The sequence below is a fragment of the Poecilia reticulata genome, chromosome 22, assembly GCF_904066995.2.
Source record: "Poecilia reticulata chromosome 22, P_reticulata-male-v2, whole genome shotgun sequence".
In the NCBI taxonomy this organism is placed as follows: domain Eukaryota; kingdom Metazoa; phylum Chordata; class Actinopteri; order Cyprinodontiformes; family Poeciliidae; genus Poecilia; species Poecilia reticulata.
This window is the reverse complement of record NC_088851.1, coordinates 8,491,424-8,510,902: the sequence shown is the minus strand read 5'-3', so window position 1 is coordinate 8,510,902 and position 19,479 is coordinate 8,491,424. Positions and strand designations below refer to the sequence as shown.

General features: G+C 42.9%; 1 protein-coding gene across 1 annotated transcript in view; it reads left to right on the top strand.

The window, feature by feature from the left end:
- Positions 1-19,479, top strand: part of plekhh1 (pleckstrin homology domain containing, family H (with MyTH4 domain) member 1) — a 34,127-nt gene that overhangs the window by 10,193 nt on the left and 4,455 nt on the right. Inside the window, exons 3-27 of the mRNA XM_008399145.3 lie at positions 1,804-1,866; positions 3,210-3,359; positions 3,455-3,538; positions 3,679-3,760; positions 5,511-5,693; positions 6,772-7,532; positions 8,317-8,395; positions 9,748-9,839; positions 9,968-10,115; positions 10,195-10,331; positions 10,444-10,554; positions 11,056-11,142; positions 11,499-11,657; positions 13,308-13,388; positions 13,512-13,691; positions 13,780-13,891; positions 14,423-14,535; positions 16,056-16,232; positions 16,358-16,455; positions 16,572-16,749; positions 17,014-17,169; positions 17,507-17,604; positions 18,091-18,232; positions 18,983-19,125; positions 19,244-19,373. Of these exons, the coding sequence (XP_008397367.1) occupies positions 1,804-1,866; positions 3,210-3,359; positions 3,455-3,538; positions 3,679-3,760; positions 5,511-5,693; positions 6,772-7,532; positions 8,317-8,395; positions 9,748-9,839; positions 9,968-10,115; positions 10,195-10,331; positions 10,444-10,554; positions 11,056-11,142; positions 11,499-11,657; positions 13,308-13,388; positions 13,512-13,691; positions 13,780-13,891; positions 14,423-14,535; positions 16,056-16,232; positions 16,358-16,455; positions 16,572-16,749; positions 17,014-17,169; positions 17,507-17,604; positions 18,091-18,232; positions 18,983-19,125; positions 19,244-19,373 (3,744 nt within the window). The remainder of the gene's footprint in view (positions 1-1,803; positions 1,867-3,209; positions 3,360-3,454; positions 3,539-3,678; positions 3,761-5,510; positions 5,694-6,771; positions 7,533-8,316; positions 8,396-9,747; positions 9,840-9,967; positions 10,116-10,194; positions 10,332-10,443; positions 10,555-11,055; positions 11,143-11,498; positions 11,658-13,307; positions 13,389-13,511; positions 13,692-13,779; positions 13,892-14,422; positions 14,536-16,055; positions 16,233-16,357; positions 16,456-16,571; positions 16,750-17,013; positions 17,170-17,506; positions 17,605-18,090; positions 18,233-18,982; positions 19,126-19,243; positions 19,374-19,479) is intronic.

Here is a 19,479-nt window from a genome sequence, read left to right as displayed (position 1 = left end):
TTTTTTATATACTTGTTCAAAAAAATAATAATCTAAACTGTTGTCTTTGTAGGCGTTTCGTAGGATGTCTAAATGTTTTAGGAAGTGGTCGGATCCCTTAGATGTACATATGGCTCTGGATTCATTCCTAGCTGAAAGCTTAAACAGCTGTGGCATCTTTGTATATTTATATCTTCTAACTTGGTAAAACCTTCAGAGGAATTGTGAACCATCACCATTTTTACACAAGCAGTGATGGCTCTTACATTTAGATCTTAAAATTCAAATGAATAATAATAAAACAAAAAATACATTAATCTGTTGTCAAAGTAGCTTCTAATGTGAATGAAAGAAATTCAATTCCTGGTCTGAGGCCATTTACAAGCCTTCTCTCTCCGCTATATTTACTGTATAATAAAGTTTCAAAGTTCGCCAAAAATGTTGTGAACGAGCTTGTTTGTGCGCAACAGTGACCACCGTTTACAACCCTCTTGTGTCCTGCAACATAAAGACCACATGTAACTTTCCCATATGTTGGTTCAGTTACATGTCCTCTGTCATGTTGTTCTCTGGTTTCGTCACGTATGGCTGAATTACCACAGAATTAGACGATGTCGTATTATAGAAGTGGAGACGGAAAAGGCCAGTGTAACGAGGTTGTATGTGGAGATTAGTTACGCCCCAAGGCAAAAAATAAACGCATGCTTTTTACTAATTTTGAGAGATAAAGTACATTTTAGGGTAGTTAATTAACTGTAATGTGTCTTTAAGATGTTTGAATTGCCGAATCTTGCATGAAATTCTTCTCACTGGTTAGCCCAACGTCCGTTATCCAGCGTCTAGCAGGATGTTGCCTCCATTTTTATTTCTTGTTCTTTTCTCATATGAAGTATGGAACCTTAGAGGGGCCTTAAATTCACCTCTTGTATTTGCTTTTTATGAAGATCTGTAGCTTTCAAATGCGAGTTGCGTTCAGTTTGCTTCTCTCTGTCGACGAAGCCTTTTGCCCCTGCTGACCTTAGCCAGAGGAGTCATCCCACCAATAACCGACGGTCGGTCTTCACCCCCGATCCTCTGGCTGTTTGTCAGACTTTAATCTGGCTGAAGAGAAGTGTTTACATGCTGGCCTTTATGGAGACAATGAGGAGTAAACAGGATGGATGGAGAAAACACAGCGTCTAAGGGGAGTTCACACGTTTCTCTCAACCAGAAAGAATCCATTAACGTGTCTGTTCTCCTTTAAACTGGGTCATTGAAAGAAAAAGGACGTCCAGGCTTTCAAGGGAGTGCGCGACGAGGTGCTTGCAGATGTGTGAACTGTCGTGATGACAGTGCGCGCGCAACCACACTGCTGTTACCTACATTTATAGTGGGAGAGATGATGTTCTCCACATAAAAACTGGCGATGAAGAGGGTTTTTATCTCAAGCTTGCATTGTTATGCGTTATTGAGCGAATGCTGAGACTCGTGTCTGGTTTTAATGCAGTGCTGCCCGAGGTCCCAGAGATGAGTCAGTGGGTTTCTGGCCTGTTGCCATTTCAACTAATTAGCTAAGTTGCTAAATGTTCCACCAGGTGTTTTTTAGATTGCAGAACGTTTCCAGCTATTAGTCTTTTTTTTTTGTCAACATTATAGCCTGCATCCATTTTTTAAACATGAGGTCAGCTTACGTTCTTATGCTAGTTCCTGTTTTGGTGTTGTAAGTCATTTTCTTATTGAAGAAGCTATACTTGGCGTTTCACCGCACTTAGTACCGACTTCTTCCCTCCGACAGAAACGGTTGATGTGTTGAAATATATTTTAACATTTTTCTCTCTATTTCAGATGCAGGAGCTGGAGCACAGGGTGTCAGAAGCCGACCAGAGGGCTGAGAAAGCTGAAAAACAGGTAACGACTAAAATATTATTTATTTTGATCATAGAAATCAAATGAATACGAGTATTACCGGTTTATGACACGACACTGTCCATAAACACGACGTAACACCTTTTAATTGAATTTTGCTTTAAAAGTGCCATTATTTATTGAATAATGCAAAGTTTACACTTTTAATGGACTTTTCATGCAACTTTTTTGGCACCTTTGCATTAACAGTGGCATATTTACTGAATGAAACTTCAGGACAACAGTTGTAATTATTTATAATTTATTTATTATTTATTAAAAAAATTCAACATTGTCAGTTTGTTTCAGCGCATCAATGTAATTAATCTATGAAGTAGTTTAGAGTTGCTGAGAACAAAGTACAAAACCAGTTGAGAAAATATGTTTTTTGTTTTGTTTTTTTTTGCCTCTTCCTCATTTCAAATTCTATAATGGTCCATACAGTTTTCACAAGTTTATGTATTAAGAACCTACCTTAATACACATTACTTTTTTTATAGGTCTGTCTTCTGATGAAACGCAGCCAAACAGAGGGATGTTTTTTTTATTGGAAACAAGTAGAGTCACAAAGCTAATACTGACTGTAGCTAACTACTTTTCCTCTGGAAAAGAGACATGGTTAAAAACACATTTGGGAAATGTATTTTTGAGTACACAAAGGTCAAGACACTTCTAAACACAGAAGTGATTTGAATTAGAAAGAAATGTTATATCAGCAACAACTGTGTCAGTGGCATTGTCCAGGAAAAAAGACACGAACAAACCCAAACACACTGAGCCAGCCATATTTTATTTGGGAAAGAAAAGCAAAGAGTACGTCAACTTGTGGGTAACAGTAGCTCCTTCAGTGGCTTTATGCAGGAAAGAGACGCAGCTAAACACAGAAGGGCTGAGCTGGGTATATGTTAAAACAAATCAAAGCGAGTACCCATAAAGTGCTGAAATACACATAATGAATCCAGTGTAAAACTTGTGGGCGACCTCACATTTGAACCTAATTATGAACTATCCTAGCTTGCCTTACCACAACTAATAAAGCGTTTGTAATTCTTTTTTTCTTTGTACGTTTCCTCTGCTCTCATGCTGTCTGCTTTAATCGTGAATTTTCCATCATTTCTGCCTGCTCCAGGTGTTCTCTGTAGGTAGTAATTTAAGGACACCATGTCTTTTCAACCCCAAAAACTACCTCAGGGCTTTAAAAGGCTTTTCTGAGCAGACCTGGCAAATGGCATGCTCTTTTTTTTATTTTTTTTATCTTTGCCTCGTTAGCAGTCGGCGAAAACTAAAAAGGATCGCATTGATTCGAGCTGACATTGTTTAAATGCACATTTAATTCTGCATTTCAGATCCAGGTCCTGGAAGAGAAGCTGAAGTCTGCAAACGTGCAAACCGGCGACTCGGAGAACTCGCTTTACAAAAAGTATCAGGACCTGACCAATCAGCTCCAGGAGAAGGATGCTGTAATCAAGAGATTAGAGGTCCAGCTGGAACAACAGGTACGGGGCCAAAGCTTCAGATAAAGACGGGAAACGTCTATTTATATGCCTGAAGTGTAAGTCGAAGCCCGCAAATCCTATTTTCTGCATTACAGATGTTAGTCAGAGCCCAGGAGGCAAAAATTATCGAAGAGAAGGCTGCCAAGATTAAAGACTGGGTCACGTTTAAGCTCAGAGAGGTAAGATCGGGCATGTTCAGATGAATCCGCTAAACAGAGACGGCTTGTTAAGTACACAGTAGCCGGCGAACACGGATAGAACCGAGTACTTTGCCTTACCTTTTATGGTGCAAACCCCGTTTACTTGTGCTCTTCTGCAGATGGAGCTGGAGAACCAGCAGCTGAAACTCGCAAATGTGAAGCAGACGGAGCAGATTGTGCTGCTGCAGGACAAGCTGCAGTGTGAGTTCTCACAAAACAAGCTGGAATGCTTTGTCGCGTGAAAATTAAGTCTCTCTTCATTCTCCAATTAGCATCACTGTGTCTATTGGAAAAGACATCTTGGATCGCAATTATGAATCACATGTTTTGTGTGCCGATTATAAACTTGCATCAGGAAAATGGGTCAGGAAATGTGTACATTTTTATTCTAGAATCATGGAAGCGCTGCTGCAGAATTCACCCGCCTTTGTCTTGTTAAAAAAAAAGCGTAGAAGCGTCCCCGAATAAGACATCATGAATCATCCTGCTGGATAAACTTTACTTTGATAACAAGTTAAATGTTTTTCCTGTTATTCATCATGAATGATGCTCACACATCTTTTTTTTTTTTTTTTTTTGCTGATTCTTCAGTTCTAAAATATCTGAATTGATTTGCACTCCCCTTCTTATCATCGTCAAATAAAGATTGTTACATCTCAGCCTCCCTATGGGCACAAATTTGGGTCAAAAATGTTCTACATTAAAAAAAAAAAAACAAGCTTTGTAACCATTATAATAAAATGAAATGTGTATGTTATTTGAAACATTTTAGCACTTTCTTATCAGTTTGTGCAGAAATAAAACAGAAGTCCGCCTCTGATCCGCTTGAGTTGCAAGTGCAAATTTCTGGCACAGTCGTTACGCCTCAAACTGATTACGGCTATTTTGTTGCATTTTAAAGTCCTCAGGAATAAAGGGTTCTATCCTGGGTTTTGGTGTCCTTGCTCACTTTCCTGGCTGCATGTTGCACATTTCTGTTGAGTAAATTCAAGACAGGAAACAATGAGGGCACAATCATCTAAAAAGCAAAGTATTCAGACTATTTCACTGCAGGTAGGTTTCTGTAGCAAGTGAGATTTACACACACGAAACCAGCAGGGATCCATTTCTACAGTACGTACATCCTGTGGCATTAGGCTGCAGAAACCAATAGAAAACTAAGTTTCATAATCCGTATCTGGTCTGTCTCTGGTCTCTGGACTCTAAATGCAGCATAGCAATCTCTGTTTTTGATTGGGCGGGTTGACTGGTCACTGTCCAGTCAGTTTGAGGCGTACACGTTGAGTCAGCGTTTAGACTGCATCGCCTTCGACAAGCTTGTTTGTGCTTTTCATCTGTAATCAGGCTGCACAAAACTGCACCACCAACATGAATATGTTGTTGAGCCATCCAAACCTTTCATTCACATGTACTTGATTTCACTACACCATATGTTTTTGGGACAAATTAGATTTAAATATATAAATAAAATTAATAATAAAAAAGCATCACCTACAACACAAAGTATTTCTCTTATTCAGTGGAATAATCTGCTTCATCCCCTCGGTGGGCTTCTTTCCGGTGAGCATGTCCTGTAGCAGCGCTCAAACCGTCCAGCCGATAACGGCTCATACCTGACCAAACACCGTGGTGCGCTACTGGAGCCGCTTCTAAGCCTGTGCTTGAACACTTGGTGTTTACACCGCTGCAAAACATGCTTCTTATGATGAATGGCTGTGTGGACGGTCTGCTGAACTGTGCAATCTCTACCGCTTAGCAAGCCTGTAGTTAGAGACAGCAGAGCAGCAATCTCTTCATCTCTGCACCCCGGCCGTCCCTTAATCCTCCTCTTGTCTGTGTTTACGCTGACGGGACGTCCATTATGCTCTTAGACTGATGTTGACTGGTGGTCTTAGCCGGAGTGGGGTGTCAGAGTCGTTTGAATACCCTTTGCTTTTTGTTTGCTTTGCAGCTCTCTTGGAGAAGCCTGCGTCCTGTGGATCCCCTGCCACCTCCCCCGTGTTGGATGCCCACCTGGTGCCCAGCAGCCCGCTGTTTCCTCCCAGCTGCCCCGGCACGCCGCCCGCCCAGGATGACAGCTGGAGACAGACTGGTCTGCGTGGGGGAGCCTCTAACATCAAGAGCCTGCCAACAGGTGGACTGCCTTTAATTTGGATTATTTTCCAACATTCTACCATATTATATCCACAGACATTATTTGATTCTATTGGGGCTTTTATGATAGACTAACACAAGTTGCTATTCAAGTGTCTGCTTAAGGAAGTCAACAGTGAACATGCAGCAACATGAAGACCAAACAACACACACTGAATACTGATCCACACCACACTTCTATTTTTTTTGTTGTTGTTGAAATATTAGAAAAATTGTTGGTTTTCTTCCGCTCCCCAACAGCGCACCGCTTTTAGTGCTGAAACAATTAATCGGATTAATCGTGATGAATCAGTTACTGTATAATAATCATCGGTTAACCCTTAACTGGATTATACAGACAAAAAAAAAGCCATTTGCTGACAAAACAAAACAACACAGAGCAGTAATTATGTCAAACTTGTACAAAAAAATACTTATTTTGCACTGAAGTTAAAAAAAAAAAAACTTAGTCTGTAAATATATTAACTTGGTTCGAATTCAGTAAGGAAAATCTCATTTTAAGCACCTGATATCAGTTAATCAAAACGTAATCGGCAACAGATCAGCCCTACACTGTGTCAATGTTAAACTGATTAGAAAGACCTGAGTTTTTCACATGTTGGTGTTAGAAGTATTTTTTTTTAGCTTCAGGTTCATCCTTTGCTCCAGCGATCAGGCGTTCGCTAAAGCAATGCTGTCATTGCATTTTATGCAATTAAATGTTTATGTTCTTGTTTTAAAAAATAATTTAAATATTCATATAGTGTGTATAAAAAATGTGTGTGTATAAAAAAAGCCAAAGTAGTTAAATGAAAAATGGGCTAATTTTTTATTTGATTGAATGTCAGAATAATCAATAAAGTAATCACTTACTAAAATAATTGTTAGCTGCAGCCCTAAACTCTTTATGTTGGTTTGTCACATAAAATTCTACTAAATACACTGAAATTTAAGCAGTATTACTAATGGTAATTTCAAAGGTACTTTACAATTTGCCTTTTTTTATGTGTATTTTCTTTGCACTTTTAAAGTTTCTGCCTTACGTTTTGACCGACAACTGCCCGTTTTGTCTGCTGCAGATGTGAAAAGGACTCCAGAATTGGTCAGCAAAGGACTCTGTCTCGGAGACTTGACGGCCTACGACGGTCAGAGCTGGATCAGGGACGGCCCCAGCAGCTCTGTCACCGGACCAGAGCTCCCAGTGGGCCCTGAGAGCAAACCGGGGGGCCCCGACAGGGACAACTCCTCCGATGAGCTCAGCAGCAAGTTCCGCTCTCAGTGCCTCCACTCGTCCTCGTCCTCTTCATCTTCGTCCTCTGCGTACGAGATGGCGCACAGACCAAGCTCTCCTGGGTTGACCATGACCGTAGCCCCCAGAAGCCCCCTCTTTTCCCGATCGCCCTCTACCAACAATCCCTTTCCCATCTGTCCCCAGCTCCCCGGTCATCAGTCAGGCACCAGCATGACACTCCCCAAAGTACGAACTCCGCTCACCCCCAGGGACAGCATCCAGCTGGTGAAGAAGCATTACAGCCAGCCGCAGCCCAGCCTGGACCGACTGCACCACCTCAACATCAACATAGATATCATGACGTCGTCCTCCGCCTCGTCAACCCTGAAGAGCAGCGGCACTGCCGCTTCGCCGTTCTCTCAGCTCGTGGAGGAAACGGACATCGACGACGGGCTCCTGGATGGCATGGACGAAGCGATGGAGGGGACGGAGCCGGAGGAGCCGTGTCAGGACGGCGTCTCCTTCGTGGGACTAGCAGAGGAGCTGGAGCAGCTCGATCCGGAGGCGGTCAAGCCGCCGACTCCTCCTCTGCATCGCTTCCCCTCATGGGTACGAAACGACCTGCAGCTGTTTCAGTTGTTGAATAGGGAGGATAGAGAAGGTTGTGAATTAGAGTTGGACTCTGGATCAAAATGTTAAGGCTGAAAATTATTCCCATTTTGTTCTCCTGGATCATAATCAGGTTGTGTCTTAGCGTATTGTCACACTTGATAGTTGCAGTTGGAAATAAAACGTGAATGGCAAGCGGACCGGAGACCGCTCCGCAACAAGGAAGTGCAGGGTATTCTGGGTAAATACAACTAAAACAAACACTAGAGGGAGAAATGGTTCGATATCCTTTACCAAACACAAATGAGAAATCCTGCAACTGCTAAAATCTTTTTTTTTTTTTTTTTTTTTATATGAAGAAAGAAGTTGCACCTTTTTCCTCTGAGGTTTTTGCGTAATTTCCTTCAGTGGTTCTTGGTGCAGCACCCCCCACAGGCTACAGGAGGGGACCAGGTTGCTCAACTGGTTTGGATCGTTTGACACATTGCCGTGTGAAAATGAACCGCACCAGCTGAAAAAGTTACAAATGTTGCAATAATGATCCCCAATTGATTCCGCCGGATCACGAGGTGTGAAAGCACCCTGAGCTTTTAAATTGAAATCAAGTACATTGCTGAAAGCCAGCAGGAAGAGCCAGATAAAAAAAAATTTCTCACTCGATCATAAAACTGTCTTCAATTGGATAAGAACAGAGTCAATAATCCTCATAGAAGAGAAGCTACTCCTTTTAAAGGTTTCTAAAGAGTGGTAACAGCGAAATTTGTGTTTACGTCGTTCCCTGCAGGAGAGTCGGATCTATGCTGTGGCAAAGTCGGGAATGAGAGTCTCGGAGGCCGGGGCTTTGGCCAGGGGTCTTGGACGAGGTGAGAGTCGCCGTCTCATTCATCACTCGTTCTATAATAGTAATGAAACCCCGTAGTTCCTGTCCGTTTTGAGCCGCGGCGGGTCTACCTGTGGGAAGTGAAGAAACTTGTCATTTAACTGACGCTTAAGCTGCTGAGACGGGGAGAGTGGCTTATTGGGGGATCCATCATTGCTGCTTTTGATGTCACTTCCTCTGGCCTGAGGCTCCATACACCTGTGCAGGTGTCTGATTCACCTCAACAAGGCTTTCCAAACCTTCACCTCCCCTATGCTTTTTTTTTTCCTCCAACAGCCTTGAACTAAAAAAGAGAGGCTGGGGAAGAGAAGAGGATGGAAAGGCTGCTCTTTAATCAGCAGCAGGAAAACGTCACGGTCTGGTTGTAATAACGGCCGTGACTTCAGTCCTGATGTCTCTGTTCTTGTCGAGATGCAAACACTGAGGTTTGAAATGCTGGCTTGAAGGGCATATATTATCAGTTTTACAATTTTTTTTTCTTTTTTTCATTTGTGTCCAGACTTGTAGCTCTTCATAGATATTTTCTTCTTTACACGTTTGAAGTCAAAAAACTTTCTTTTTTAAAGTGTAGTAATAAGAAATCTATCCATTTCTCAATGGCCACTCAAGAAGGACATGTCTCCAGATTAAAGGCGAGTTCATCTCATCAGGTGACAATTTTAATGACAATTTCTGCAAGACATCATAAGAAAAAGTGTCACAAATAGCCTGACGTATTGCACCAATGGTGCTTTCAAAGACCTACTGAAAGCTGAAGTTGCAACTCCCACCCTTTTGTTTCCTCTTTGTGGCATTATCATGCAATGACGAATGTTCTTAAGTGTCATACCTGATTCATCCACTAGATGGCAACTAAATGAACTGAAACGGTGGAAAACAGTAGAATAGTAACACAACGGTTAGTTTTCACGCTATGCTACACTTGCTGCGGTTGGGAATGAGGCCCGAATACTAATATACAACCTGTCATTCATTTGGCTCAGGCACTGAGAGAAAACAAAAACAAATGCAGCTGCAGCCAGTTAGGGCGGGTAAACAGATAAAGGCTTTTGCTTCTTTGTTGCATCTCAAGAATCCCAGATGCAACCATCCATTTGTCTGCTCGTTATGGAAAGTGTCCGTCTGACACTCTGCAGCTCATTCTGTGGGATCCCAAGGGAATCCTAAAGGAATGACATAATCTCTGAATCTCCTCATTTGACTTCTTTGGATCCGGAGGAGGTGGTTCTGTGTTCTGAGCTCCCCTCTAATGCGCCGTGTCCTCAGAGGCTTCATGCTGATCCCTACCTGCAGTGCAATTCTTCAGATCTCTGATAAAACTCTGTGACGTTTCAGGCTCTACCCTGCCCCAGTATCCCGCATCAGGGCCTTTTACTCAGCTGATCTACAAGAACATCAACGTTCCAGTCTACACCACACTGAAGGGGGTGAGTACGGAGCTATACACGCGTCTCACTGTAGACAAAGTACTCGCCATTTCCAGCATCCATCTTTGTTCAAACATAGACGTTGTTCGCACGAGAAAGACTTTTGAATTTAGACATGCGTTTCCTAGAAAGCCACCCAGATCAGCAGTGTGCCTCTCCCAGACGACGACTCCGGCTCGGAGGACGACAGCAGCTCGCTGGCCAGTCTGCGAACCTCCATCTTGAGCCCAGAGAGGAAGGGCAGCGTCCCCGGGAGCCCACGTGCCGTAAAGAGAGGTGAGGAGAAAGTGGAGAGTTTGGGCAAGCCCTTCGCGTTCACTTGGTGCATTTCTAGATTGTCTCTGTTGTCCAACAGGTGTGTCCATGTCCTCCATCAGCTCAGAGAGTGACTACGCAATCCCGCCGGATGCGTACTCCCTGGACAGCGACTACTCCGAACCCGAGCACAAAGTCCAGCGCACTTCCTCCTACTCCTGTGAGAGTACCGGGCCCGTAAGTCCATGGTCGCCGCACTATACTTTACGGCCTCGATTTGATTTTGTAGCAGCGAGGAGAGTACAGTCTGATCCGATAGCTTAGCTGAAATATATTTTCACTTCCGCAGGAGACGATGGAGAAGTCGGGGTACCTGCTGAAAATGGGCAGTCAGGTGAAAGCCTGGAAGCGTCGCTGGTTCGTCCTCAGAAACGGGGAGATCCTCTACTACAAGTCTCCAGTGAGTTCCTTCCCACTCACCCGTTTGCTTCCTTCTACACCTGAAAACACTGCTGGGATATTTGTACGATTTTTCTATCATTCTGAGGATGGTGACAATAAAATCTAAACCTGTATATGGTTTTTGAACTTTAGCTAAAACCGCATGTGGTGCGTTTCGCCTTGACTTGGTGTAGAATACGATAACAGCTGCAAATCACGGGTGGTGTGTTAATAGTTTTATGTCCTAACGCCACTTTAAACTTCTCTACACACTCAGACATTTGTTTGCTAACATTTTATTTTGATGTATCGGAGTAAAGGGGGACTGAATTCACACTTTTCCAAGCTTTTAATTGCAAAAAAAATTCATTATTGCATCATATCACAATTATGCCTCACACTTATGCATAAGTATCCCCATCTGCTGTGGGGATATTTTGAACACAAACCTTTGGGTCTACTTATTTACCGTGTGTTTCTGTATTCTTTTCTTTTCTCTTGTGTTTTTCTTTTTCTTTAGAGTGATGTAATCAGAAAACCTCAGGGTCAGATTGAGCTGAACTCGTCCTGCTGCATACTACGTGGAGAGGGAGCACAGACTTTTCAAGTAAGTGGAAACACATTTTACCTTAAATGCTTTGTGCACAGACTCCAATTCCACTGAGTGTTTAACAGCAGAAAGTCTTATCTGGAAAGATCCAGAGTTAGAGAACTAAAAAGGAGAAAACCCCCCCACTCCCAAAAAAAACAGAAAAATTTGAGGAAAGAGTCTGGAACAGGAGTGGAGTTTTACTGCTGCATACCAGAGAAACGCATAGAGGAATGGAATCAGGTAAAAAGTCACAGACTAGAATGTTTTCAGAAGCTGATTCTCATCTCCCCTGATGTGAAACGTGTTTCCCATTTGGATTCTCACTTTTTTTTTTTCATTTCTCTCTGTATCCCTCCGTTTCCCGCCATCAGCTGATCACAGAGAAGAAGACCTTCTGTTTGACGGCTGACTCGCCCAACATCCTGGAGGAATGGATCAGAGTTCTGCAGAACATCCTGAAAGTCCGATCCAGCAGCCCCGTTACCGTGGATACGAGGGCAAAGCCCACCGTGAGAGGCTGGCTCACAAAGGTGATTCATCAAATAAATAAATAAATAAACTACAGTAACAGGTTGAGTTGAGCAATGAAAATGGCAGATAGGCCTGTCGCAATAAATCAGATAATTGCACGATAAATTAAAATGAGGTTAATATTTTTTATTCTGATGATTAATATTTTTTTAAAGGAAATTTTGCTTACAAAAGTATCATGATCCATTTTATTTATGGTTTTATTTTGGATATTTAAAATATCTTCCATTTATAGGGTGAAATTAAAGTTTATTGCATCATTATGCCACCATTATCATTGCACTACTGGAAAATGGTTTTGAAAAACAGTAATATTATCATTGGACGACTTTGGCGTCCAGAAAAATTTGATTTCACGACAAACCTAACGTATGACGTAGCCTTAGACGGGGATGTTTTCCTCACTGAGACGGCCCCGCCTTCAGACAAACGCTTCACGTTCAGACACGGCCGCCGGATCAGAATCTGCAGGAATGTTGCCCTCCACGCCTCCCGCCATTAAAACAGGCACTTGTGCATGACGGGTCTGTGGCAGATGAACGACGGCCTCAAGCCGAGACGATGGAGCTCACATCATCTCTCTGCAGCGTGGCTTTGATCTGCGTCTCGTGACACGACGGCGGTTCAGGGGGCGTAGCCACCTCTGGCGAGGGCAGTTAACCACGACGACCCCGCTTCTGACGGAGGCACGGCTGACTTCGTCCGGACAGAAGCCCTCGTCAGACGGGGATGTGTAATTATCGTCTCCAGCTGCACGGCCTGTTTATGTGGAGGAGCGGAGGAGAAGATGAGAGCTGACGGCAGGCAGTCGTCACCTGGAATGTAAAGGGGTTTGCTTGTCTGATGACAAAACTTCCAGAACATCTGCAGCTTGGCTGTAGAAATCCCCTAAATATATGTCAGGGTCTTTAAAAAAAACAAAATCACACATGCAACGCCTTGAAAAGTTTTCACATTCATGCACTCCTCTGAATATTTGCTTTGCATTTGTATTCAGCCCCCTTGAGTCAGAACTTTGTTGATCTTGACTGCGAGATAAAAGAATCTAAATCTCTTTCTGCATTTACAAGAAGTTTGAGGCTCATCATGACGAAGCGATAAAGCCTTGATTAAGCTGATGTGTATTTTTTGTGAATTTGAAATATGTCTGTCATAGTCTTTACAGTTGAATAGCTAATTTTGAGTTTATGTGAATCGAGGGGAGGGGGGGTATTGAAAGTTTATACTTCTTTCTGCTCCTTTACGTTTATGGTTTCTTTTAGCTGTTGTATAAACTATTCAGGTTTATTGAGTGAATTAAATAAAAAATGAAATGAAAATTAGCTTTTTTTCCCCCCCTTGCGATCCATTTTGGTCACACATTCCCATTTAACTTTGCAAAAATAAAAAGGGAAATCTCGCCCATTTTAGCTCACGCAAAAGAAAAGCATCCCCCCAGCATGATGCTGCCCTTTTTTTCCCCCAATAATACTGAAATACTGAATTAAAACACATTAAAGTCTCTGGTTTTAATGTGGCAAATTTTAAAGGGTTCAAACGATTTAATCCCCACTGCTAGAATCTATAAAAGAATAAGTTATTTTGCAAACAGCCATACCGTTAAAGCTTTTTTCTAAAAACCTACGTGTGCCGTTTGTTTTCTCACAAAGGTCAAACACGGACACTCGAAGCTGGTCTGGTGTTCGTTGGTGGGGAAAGTCTTCTGCTACTTTCGCAACCAGGAGGACAAGGTTTGAGATGTTCAGATATCTCTTAATTGTACTTGATTTTGTTCAAATAAATTAACCTGTAAGGCAAAAACATTTTACTGCCTCTTACGTTTCGCTCACTTGTGCTAATTTGTCGTGCGGCAGTTTCCTCTGGGCCAGCTGCAGATGAGGGAGGCGTCCGTGCAGGAAGTCGATCGCTCCTGCGACTCAGACGAGGACTACGAGGCCGGCGACCGCGGCTTCCTCTCCTCGCACTGCACCTTGGTGGTCCAACCCAAAGACCAGAGCCCGACTTATCTGCTCATTGGCACCAAGCAGGAGAAGGTAGAAGAGCAAAAACGTTTTATTATTATTATTTTTTTTTTCCCCCTCTTTCTCTTGATGTCGACAAGTGCGCTTCATTTTGCGGCAGGATACATGGCTGTATCACCTGAATGTAGCCGCCGGCAGCAGCGCGACCCTGAAGGTCGGCACGGAGTACGAGCAACTCATTGGTAAACTTATGGATGTGGAGGGAGACCCAGGTGAGAAACTGAAGCCGACTCTTTCAGTGTTTGCCTCTGTTTTGAGTTTTTATGTTTGGGAGGCGAAAGAAAACATGAAAGCAAGGAGGTAACAAAATATGTTGTCAAATCTTTTTTCAATTGAACAAGATGAGCTTTTTCTTATTATATTTTAATGATTAAAACCTTTAAATTTAGATATCAACCACTGTGCAAGACACTAGGAAACATTGTCAATTTATTTTTTATTTTATTTATTTGAAAATAGTTCTGTTTTAACCTGGTGTTGCATGCTCTCCTTGACCCTTGACCCTGCACTTGTACAGATACAGTTGATGAATCTACTGAAGGTGATGTGTAAGTCCAAGGACACTCGATGTGTTGTTGCGGTTCATGTCTTGCGTTGGCTCCGGTTCCCACTGCAGACTGTGTTTGTCAAAACAGAGCAGCCTGCGATTTCTTTTGTCCAGCTGTTTTCTAATTCGCTGCAGCTCTGAAACTCCCGTCTCTGCTTCGTCTGGCTCACGCCTAAACACCCGCTCCTCTTCCCAGAGTCTGTGCTGTGGAAGAGCGAGGCCTTGAGCTTCTGTAAGGAGGGTCTGCGCTCGCCTCTCACCACTTTGCCGTCTGAAGCCCTGCAGACCGAAGCCCTCAAACTCTTCAAGGTCTGTCTCCAAACTCCTCATCAACTTTTTTATTTTTATTTTTTGTTTCTTATTTGTCTGCCACCACCCACTAACAAAAGAAAAGAGAAAACCTCTTTGCAATTCTGCCCCCATCGCTTTCGTTTTGTCCCGACCTGGATGTGCGCCGCTTCCAAAATAGATCGTTTGCTCGCGTCCGAGGGGCCCGTGCTCATCGAGAGCGTGCGAGGGAGATAATGGCCTTGATTATCTGCTCTGTTTGAGGCCAACTGTTCCTGTGGTTTGGCTGCCACTCTTCTGCTTTGAGAAGAGTCGTGCTGCTCTTGGAGAGCGGCACCACTGCATGTGGAAGGGGATGGGGGACGCAAAACGAGATCAAAGCAAAATTCTGTGATGTTCTAGAGGGCTGTCTGTCCCTTTTTCTCCCTCTTCAACCCTCTGAAACCTTCCTCCCCCTCGCTCCCCGAGCTGTCAGTGAAACCCCCCCCAACCCCCTCCTAGTTGCTCAGTTGAAGCCAGAGATGATGGGCTCTATCTATGAGCAGTCAGCCCTGAAAACTGTCCCAAATGCCAAACAATGAGTCAAAACTGGAACAAGTGAGGCTCTTTTCAACTCGGGCCATTGAAGTTTAAATGAATCCGATGAGACCGATGAGAAATATGACATGGAGTCTTTGTTTTGCCTCAGACAAGAGGAGTCCGTTATTAAAGTTCCCTGTGTGTGTGCTGCGTCCGAGCGTCTGATTTTCAGTGGTGTGCAAACACATCAGAGGAGCATCATTTCTGTTTTATTTTGCTGTTGCCATGAAGACTTATTGGGGAATTTTTTTTAATGGTAAATCAACACACCGACTTTTTGTCGTTTCTATTTGCATTTTAACATATTTCACTGAGATCCAGCGTTGCTGCCCTCCTAAGATCTTTTCCTCTCTTTCCCTCATTTAAAAGTTTCTAAATAAGCCACTGACATTGTTTTCATTTTGTTTACAAGTAAAAGTCTTGTTCACTCTAACACTAAGCCAGTCAAAGTAAAAAATGAATCAGTTAATTGCATGATAAGTTACAATGTATATAATTGATTTTTTTTTTTCAAAGGCAATTTTGTATCCAGACATCATAATACATTCTACTTATGATTTTGTTTTTGCACGTTTTTTAATTCCATCTTATTTATTGTTTTTGGTTGTTGTGTTTTATGTTAGATATTTAAATATCCCCCAGTACCAGTGTCAAGCGGCATTTACAGAAAGTTAATTTGTCTTTGCATTAATACGCCACTATCAATTCAATAGCTACTTGAAAATGACCTGAAAACAACATTATCGTTTATCGCAATAATCACTGGGACAATTTATCATCCGGCACAATTTATCATCGTCACAGGCGTATCCAATACCCACAAATAAAATCCTTTCAGAAGTGCCTAAGTAGAAAATAGTCCATCTATGATTTATGCACATGGGTTGCATCCAAGATGACTTGTGCATCTTTGCGTCACTCTGTTGTTGGTTATCCTGAGTGACTTTGTTCCGTCTCTGCAGTCCTGTCAGCTTTTCATCAACGTTCTGGTCGAGTCCCCTTCCGTTGATTACCACACGTCGCTGGCCCAGAATGCTCTGCAAGTGTGTCTGACCCACCCGGAGCTGCAGAACGAAATGTACTGCCAGCTGATCAAGCAGACCAATCGCCGGACGCCGCACAACTACTCCCTAACCCAGGTCAGTCGGGTGCACATGATTCAGAAAAAAAAAATGAACCCAGGAGGAATAAATCGCTATTTTGTAATTTAGCCAACAAAGCAGTAAAAAAAAAGGTTACTATTATCTTTTTCTGCTTTCTGTAGTGTTGGCAGCTGTTGTCGCTGTGTGTGGCGCTGTTCCTCCCACAGCAGCATTTCCTCTGGTACCTCAGGCAGTATCTTCAGCACAACACCGACCCCAGGTGGGAGCTGACCCCGTCACGTCGCAGTATTCTACAAAGTAACAGAATCCAGCCTTTTTGGGCTCCGACTTTTGAGTTCTTTCCTACATTATTGCTTTTGTTCTCTCGACGCAAAGGACCGAGGTGGGGAAGTATGCCGTATACTGCCAGAGATCTTTGGAGAGGGCGCTACAGAACGGAGAACGGGAAGCGAAACCTTCCCGGATGGAGATTGTGTCCATCCTGCTGAGGAACCCTTACCATCACTCGCTGCCGTTCAGCATCCCAGTGCATTTCATGAACAACACATATCAGGTACCGATTCACTACTAAAAGGACTTTCAGACTCACGGTCCAGCTCTCATAGCATCCAAACAGTAACTGCGTTTTAACTAGGGTTCTAACTTTAGGAAACTTTTGGAGAAGAAATAAAAAAAAAAAAATTTTAAAAAAAATTAAAAAGAAATATATTCCCCCTTCCCTTATTTGACTGCATGATGATCACCGCTGTCACTCACTTTTGGAGTAAAACTGAAAGAAGACGATCTTGTACGACATGAGGTCTGATCGTTTGCCCAGGTCGTCGGGTTTGACGGCTCGACTACGGTGGACGAGTTCCTCAGCACACTGAACCAGCGGATCGGCATGAGGAAGCCGCAGCTGACGGGGTTCGCCCTTTTCACCGACGATCCGTCTGGCAAAGACCTGGAGCACTGCCTGCAGCCGTCAGCAAAGGTAGGACTTCTAGTTGTTGGTGGGTGTCAAATGTTTGGTCTGATTTACTTAGGACTTGGAGGAAGTGGATTTCGGATACACAGGCTGTGTGTAATTTGGAGTAACAACATTGAGAAAACTGCCACAATTCAATAAATGTTGGTCAATATTTTTTACATGCAATAACTAAAAAGAATTTATATGTTAAATATGTCACAAATCTATAATTATTCTGACGTTTATGTGTCTGGATCTTTGTCCTGCCCGGAGCTGCTACTGCCACCTGCTGGCTGAAATTAAATAAGGAAAAATGAAAGTCTCACAGTTGTGACAGCTGGCTGTTTTTCCATTTCTCCAGATCTGTGATGTCATTTCCAAGTGGGAGCAGGCTCTGAAAGAACTGCATCCTGGGAAAAATGAAGGGACGCGGATTGTTCGGCTAACCTACAAAAACAGGTCAACTTTTTATTTTTTTTTTTATTTTTTTTTATATATATTTGGGGATTTTTAGCAGGACGACTGTCGTTCTAAACTCTCTGGGCTCAGAAGTTTAAACTGCACGTTCTGTCCACATGTACACTTTTCTTCAAATTCAATCATTTCATCACTATGGAGCGCTCTGTAAAAAAAAAAAAAAAAAAAAAAAAAAAAAAGCTTCCCAATCAGGAAATTCCCCTTTTCACGTACAGTTTTACAGAGCTTTTCCCTTTGAAAACAAGACGTCTCTGTCTGCACGTTGCCACAGCAACACAGGCTTCACTTTGTCACGCAGATGAAAGGTCGCATCTTCAGTGCTAGTATTATTTTTAGAAGGTGCACGTGCCCGGACAAGGCCACGGAATGCCTTTTTAAGAGTTTGGGGATGAAATTTGGCAGATTGATGTGAGGAGTCGTTTGAGGAAAAACACGTTTCATCATAACGTTTCCCTCCTGCTTGCCCAGGCTGCGTTTCAGATCTCAGGTCAAAGGAGAGACGGAGCGAGAGCGCCTCCTGCTGGTCTACCAGGTGAACGACGAAGTTCAGCAAGGCCTGTTCCCTGTGAACAAAGAGCTGGCTCTGGAGGTGGCCGCGCTCATTGCACAGGTCTGGAAAAACGATAATTCAATTGTCAGAGTCGAGATTATTGATAATGATAACCCTCCGACTGTTTCATTCTTGTCTTGTTACAATTACGAGCTTTAGTCTGTTAAGTTGGGATTTTATGACAAAAAGGAGTGCGTAATTGTGAAGTGAAAAGGGAAAACATGTATAGTTGGCAGATTTTAATTTGTGAAAATGTTTAAAAAGCGTGGCGTGCTTTTAATCTCGGCTTTCCTTTGGCGATCACAGCCGCAAGTCTTTTGAGTTTGAGTGTTTTCAGTTGATTTTGAATTAGATTAAGGTCTAAACTTTGGCTAGGCCATTCAAGCGAGTGACTTTTTTGCTCTGGCTTTTTTGCTTGGAGTCAATGTCCTGCTGTCTTGCTCCCTCTTCCAGCTTTTCTCCTACATTTTTCAATTTCTTCCGCTCCATTTGTCTCCTTATCAACTCCCTGTTCCTGCTGCGTCGTTAATTTCCCTTTGGGATTTGAGTAAACCTGATCCTGACCCTGAATGTTCAGTCATCGGCACTATCAGCATTTAAAACTCTGCTGTTTTTCATGCTTTTTTTTTTTTTAAAGAAATACCAACACTACTTTTGGTCCTCATGATATAATACTTTGTCTTAGAACAACCTACCTTTGCCGAGAAAATGTTCTGTCTTATAACCAGCAGCTTGACAACATTTGAGTCATTTTGGAAGGATATTTTCAACGTATTTATGTTGAAAATATCAAAATGGCTTTCCCCTCAGGTTGAGCACGGTGATTTCGAGCGGTCAGGCGTTTCCTCTCCTGCCGGCTCTCCTCAGTCCAAATCTCAGCTGATTCTCCTGCAGGCCTTGGAGCGCTTCTATCCCAAACGCTACAAACAGGAATGCACCACAGAGCAGCTGAGGTGAACCAAGCGTCGCTCTCCATGAGCTTTTCTGGAATCTCTTCTTTAGTTTGTGGCGCAATGAAACGGAGGCAGATCCGACTCATTAGGGGGTCTCCGTTGCTTTTCTCCCCTTCAGAGATCTTACCGAGCGTCTGGCCTCCAAGTGGTCGATGCTTCATGGGTGCAGCGCGGCCGAATGTGTGAGGATATATTTGACCGTAGCGCGGAAATGGCCACTGTTTGGCGCCAAGCTCTTCAGTGCAAAGGTACAAGTTTAAATTTTTTTGGGAGAGACATTCTTGTATTTTATTTTTTTTTGTATGTGTGTGGAATGGAAAATAAATAGATGTTACCATGGATGCGATCTTTGAT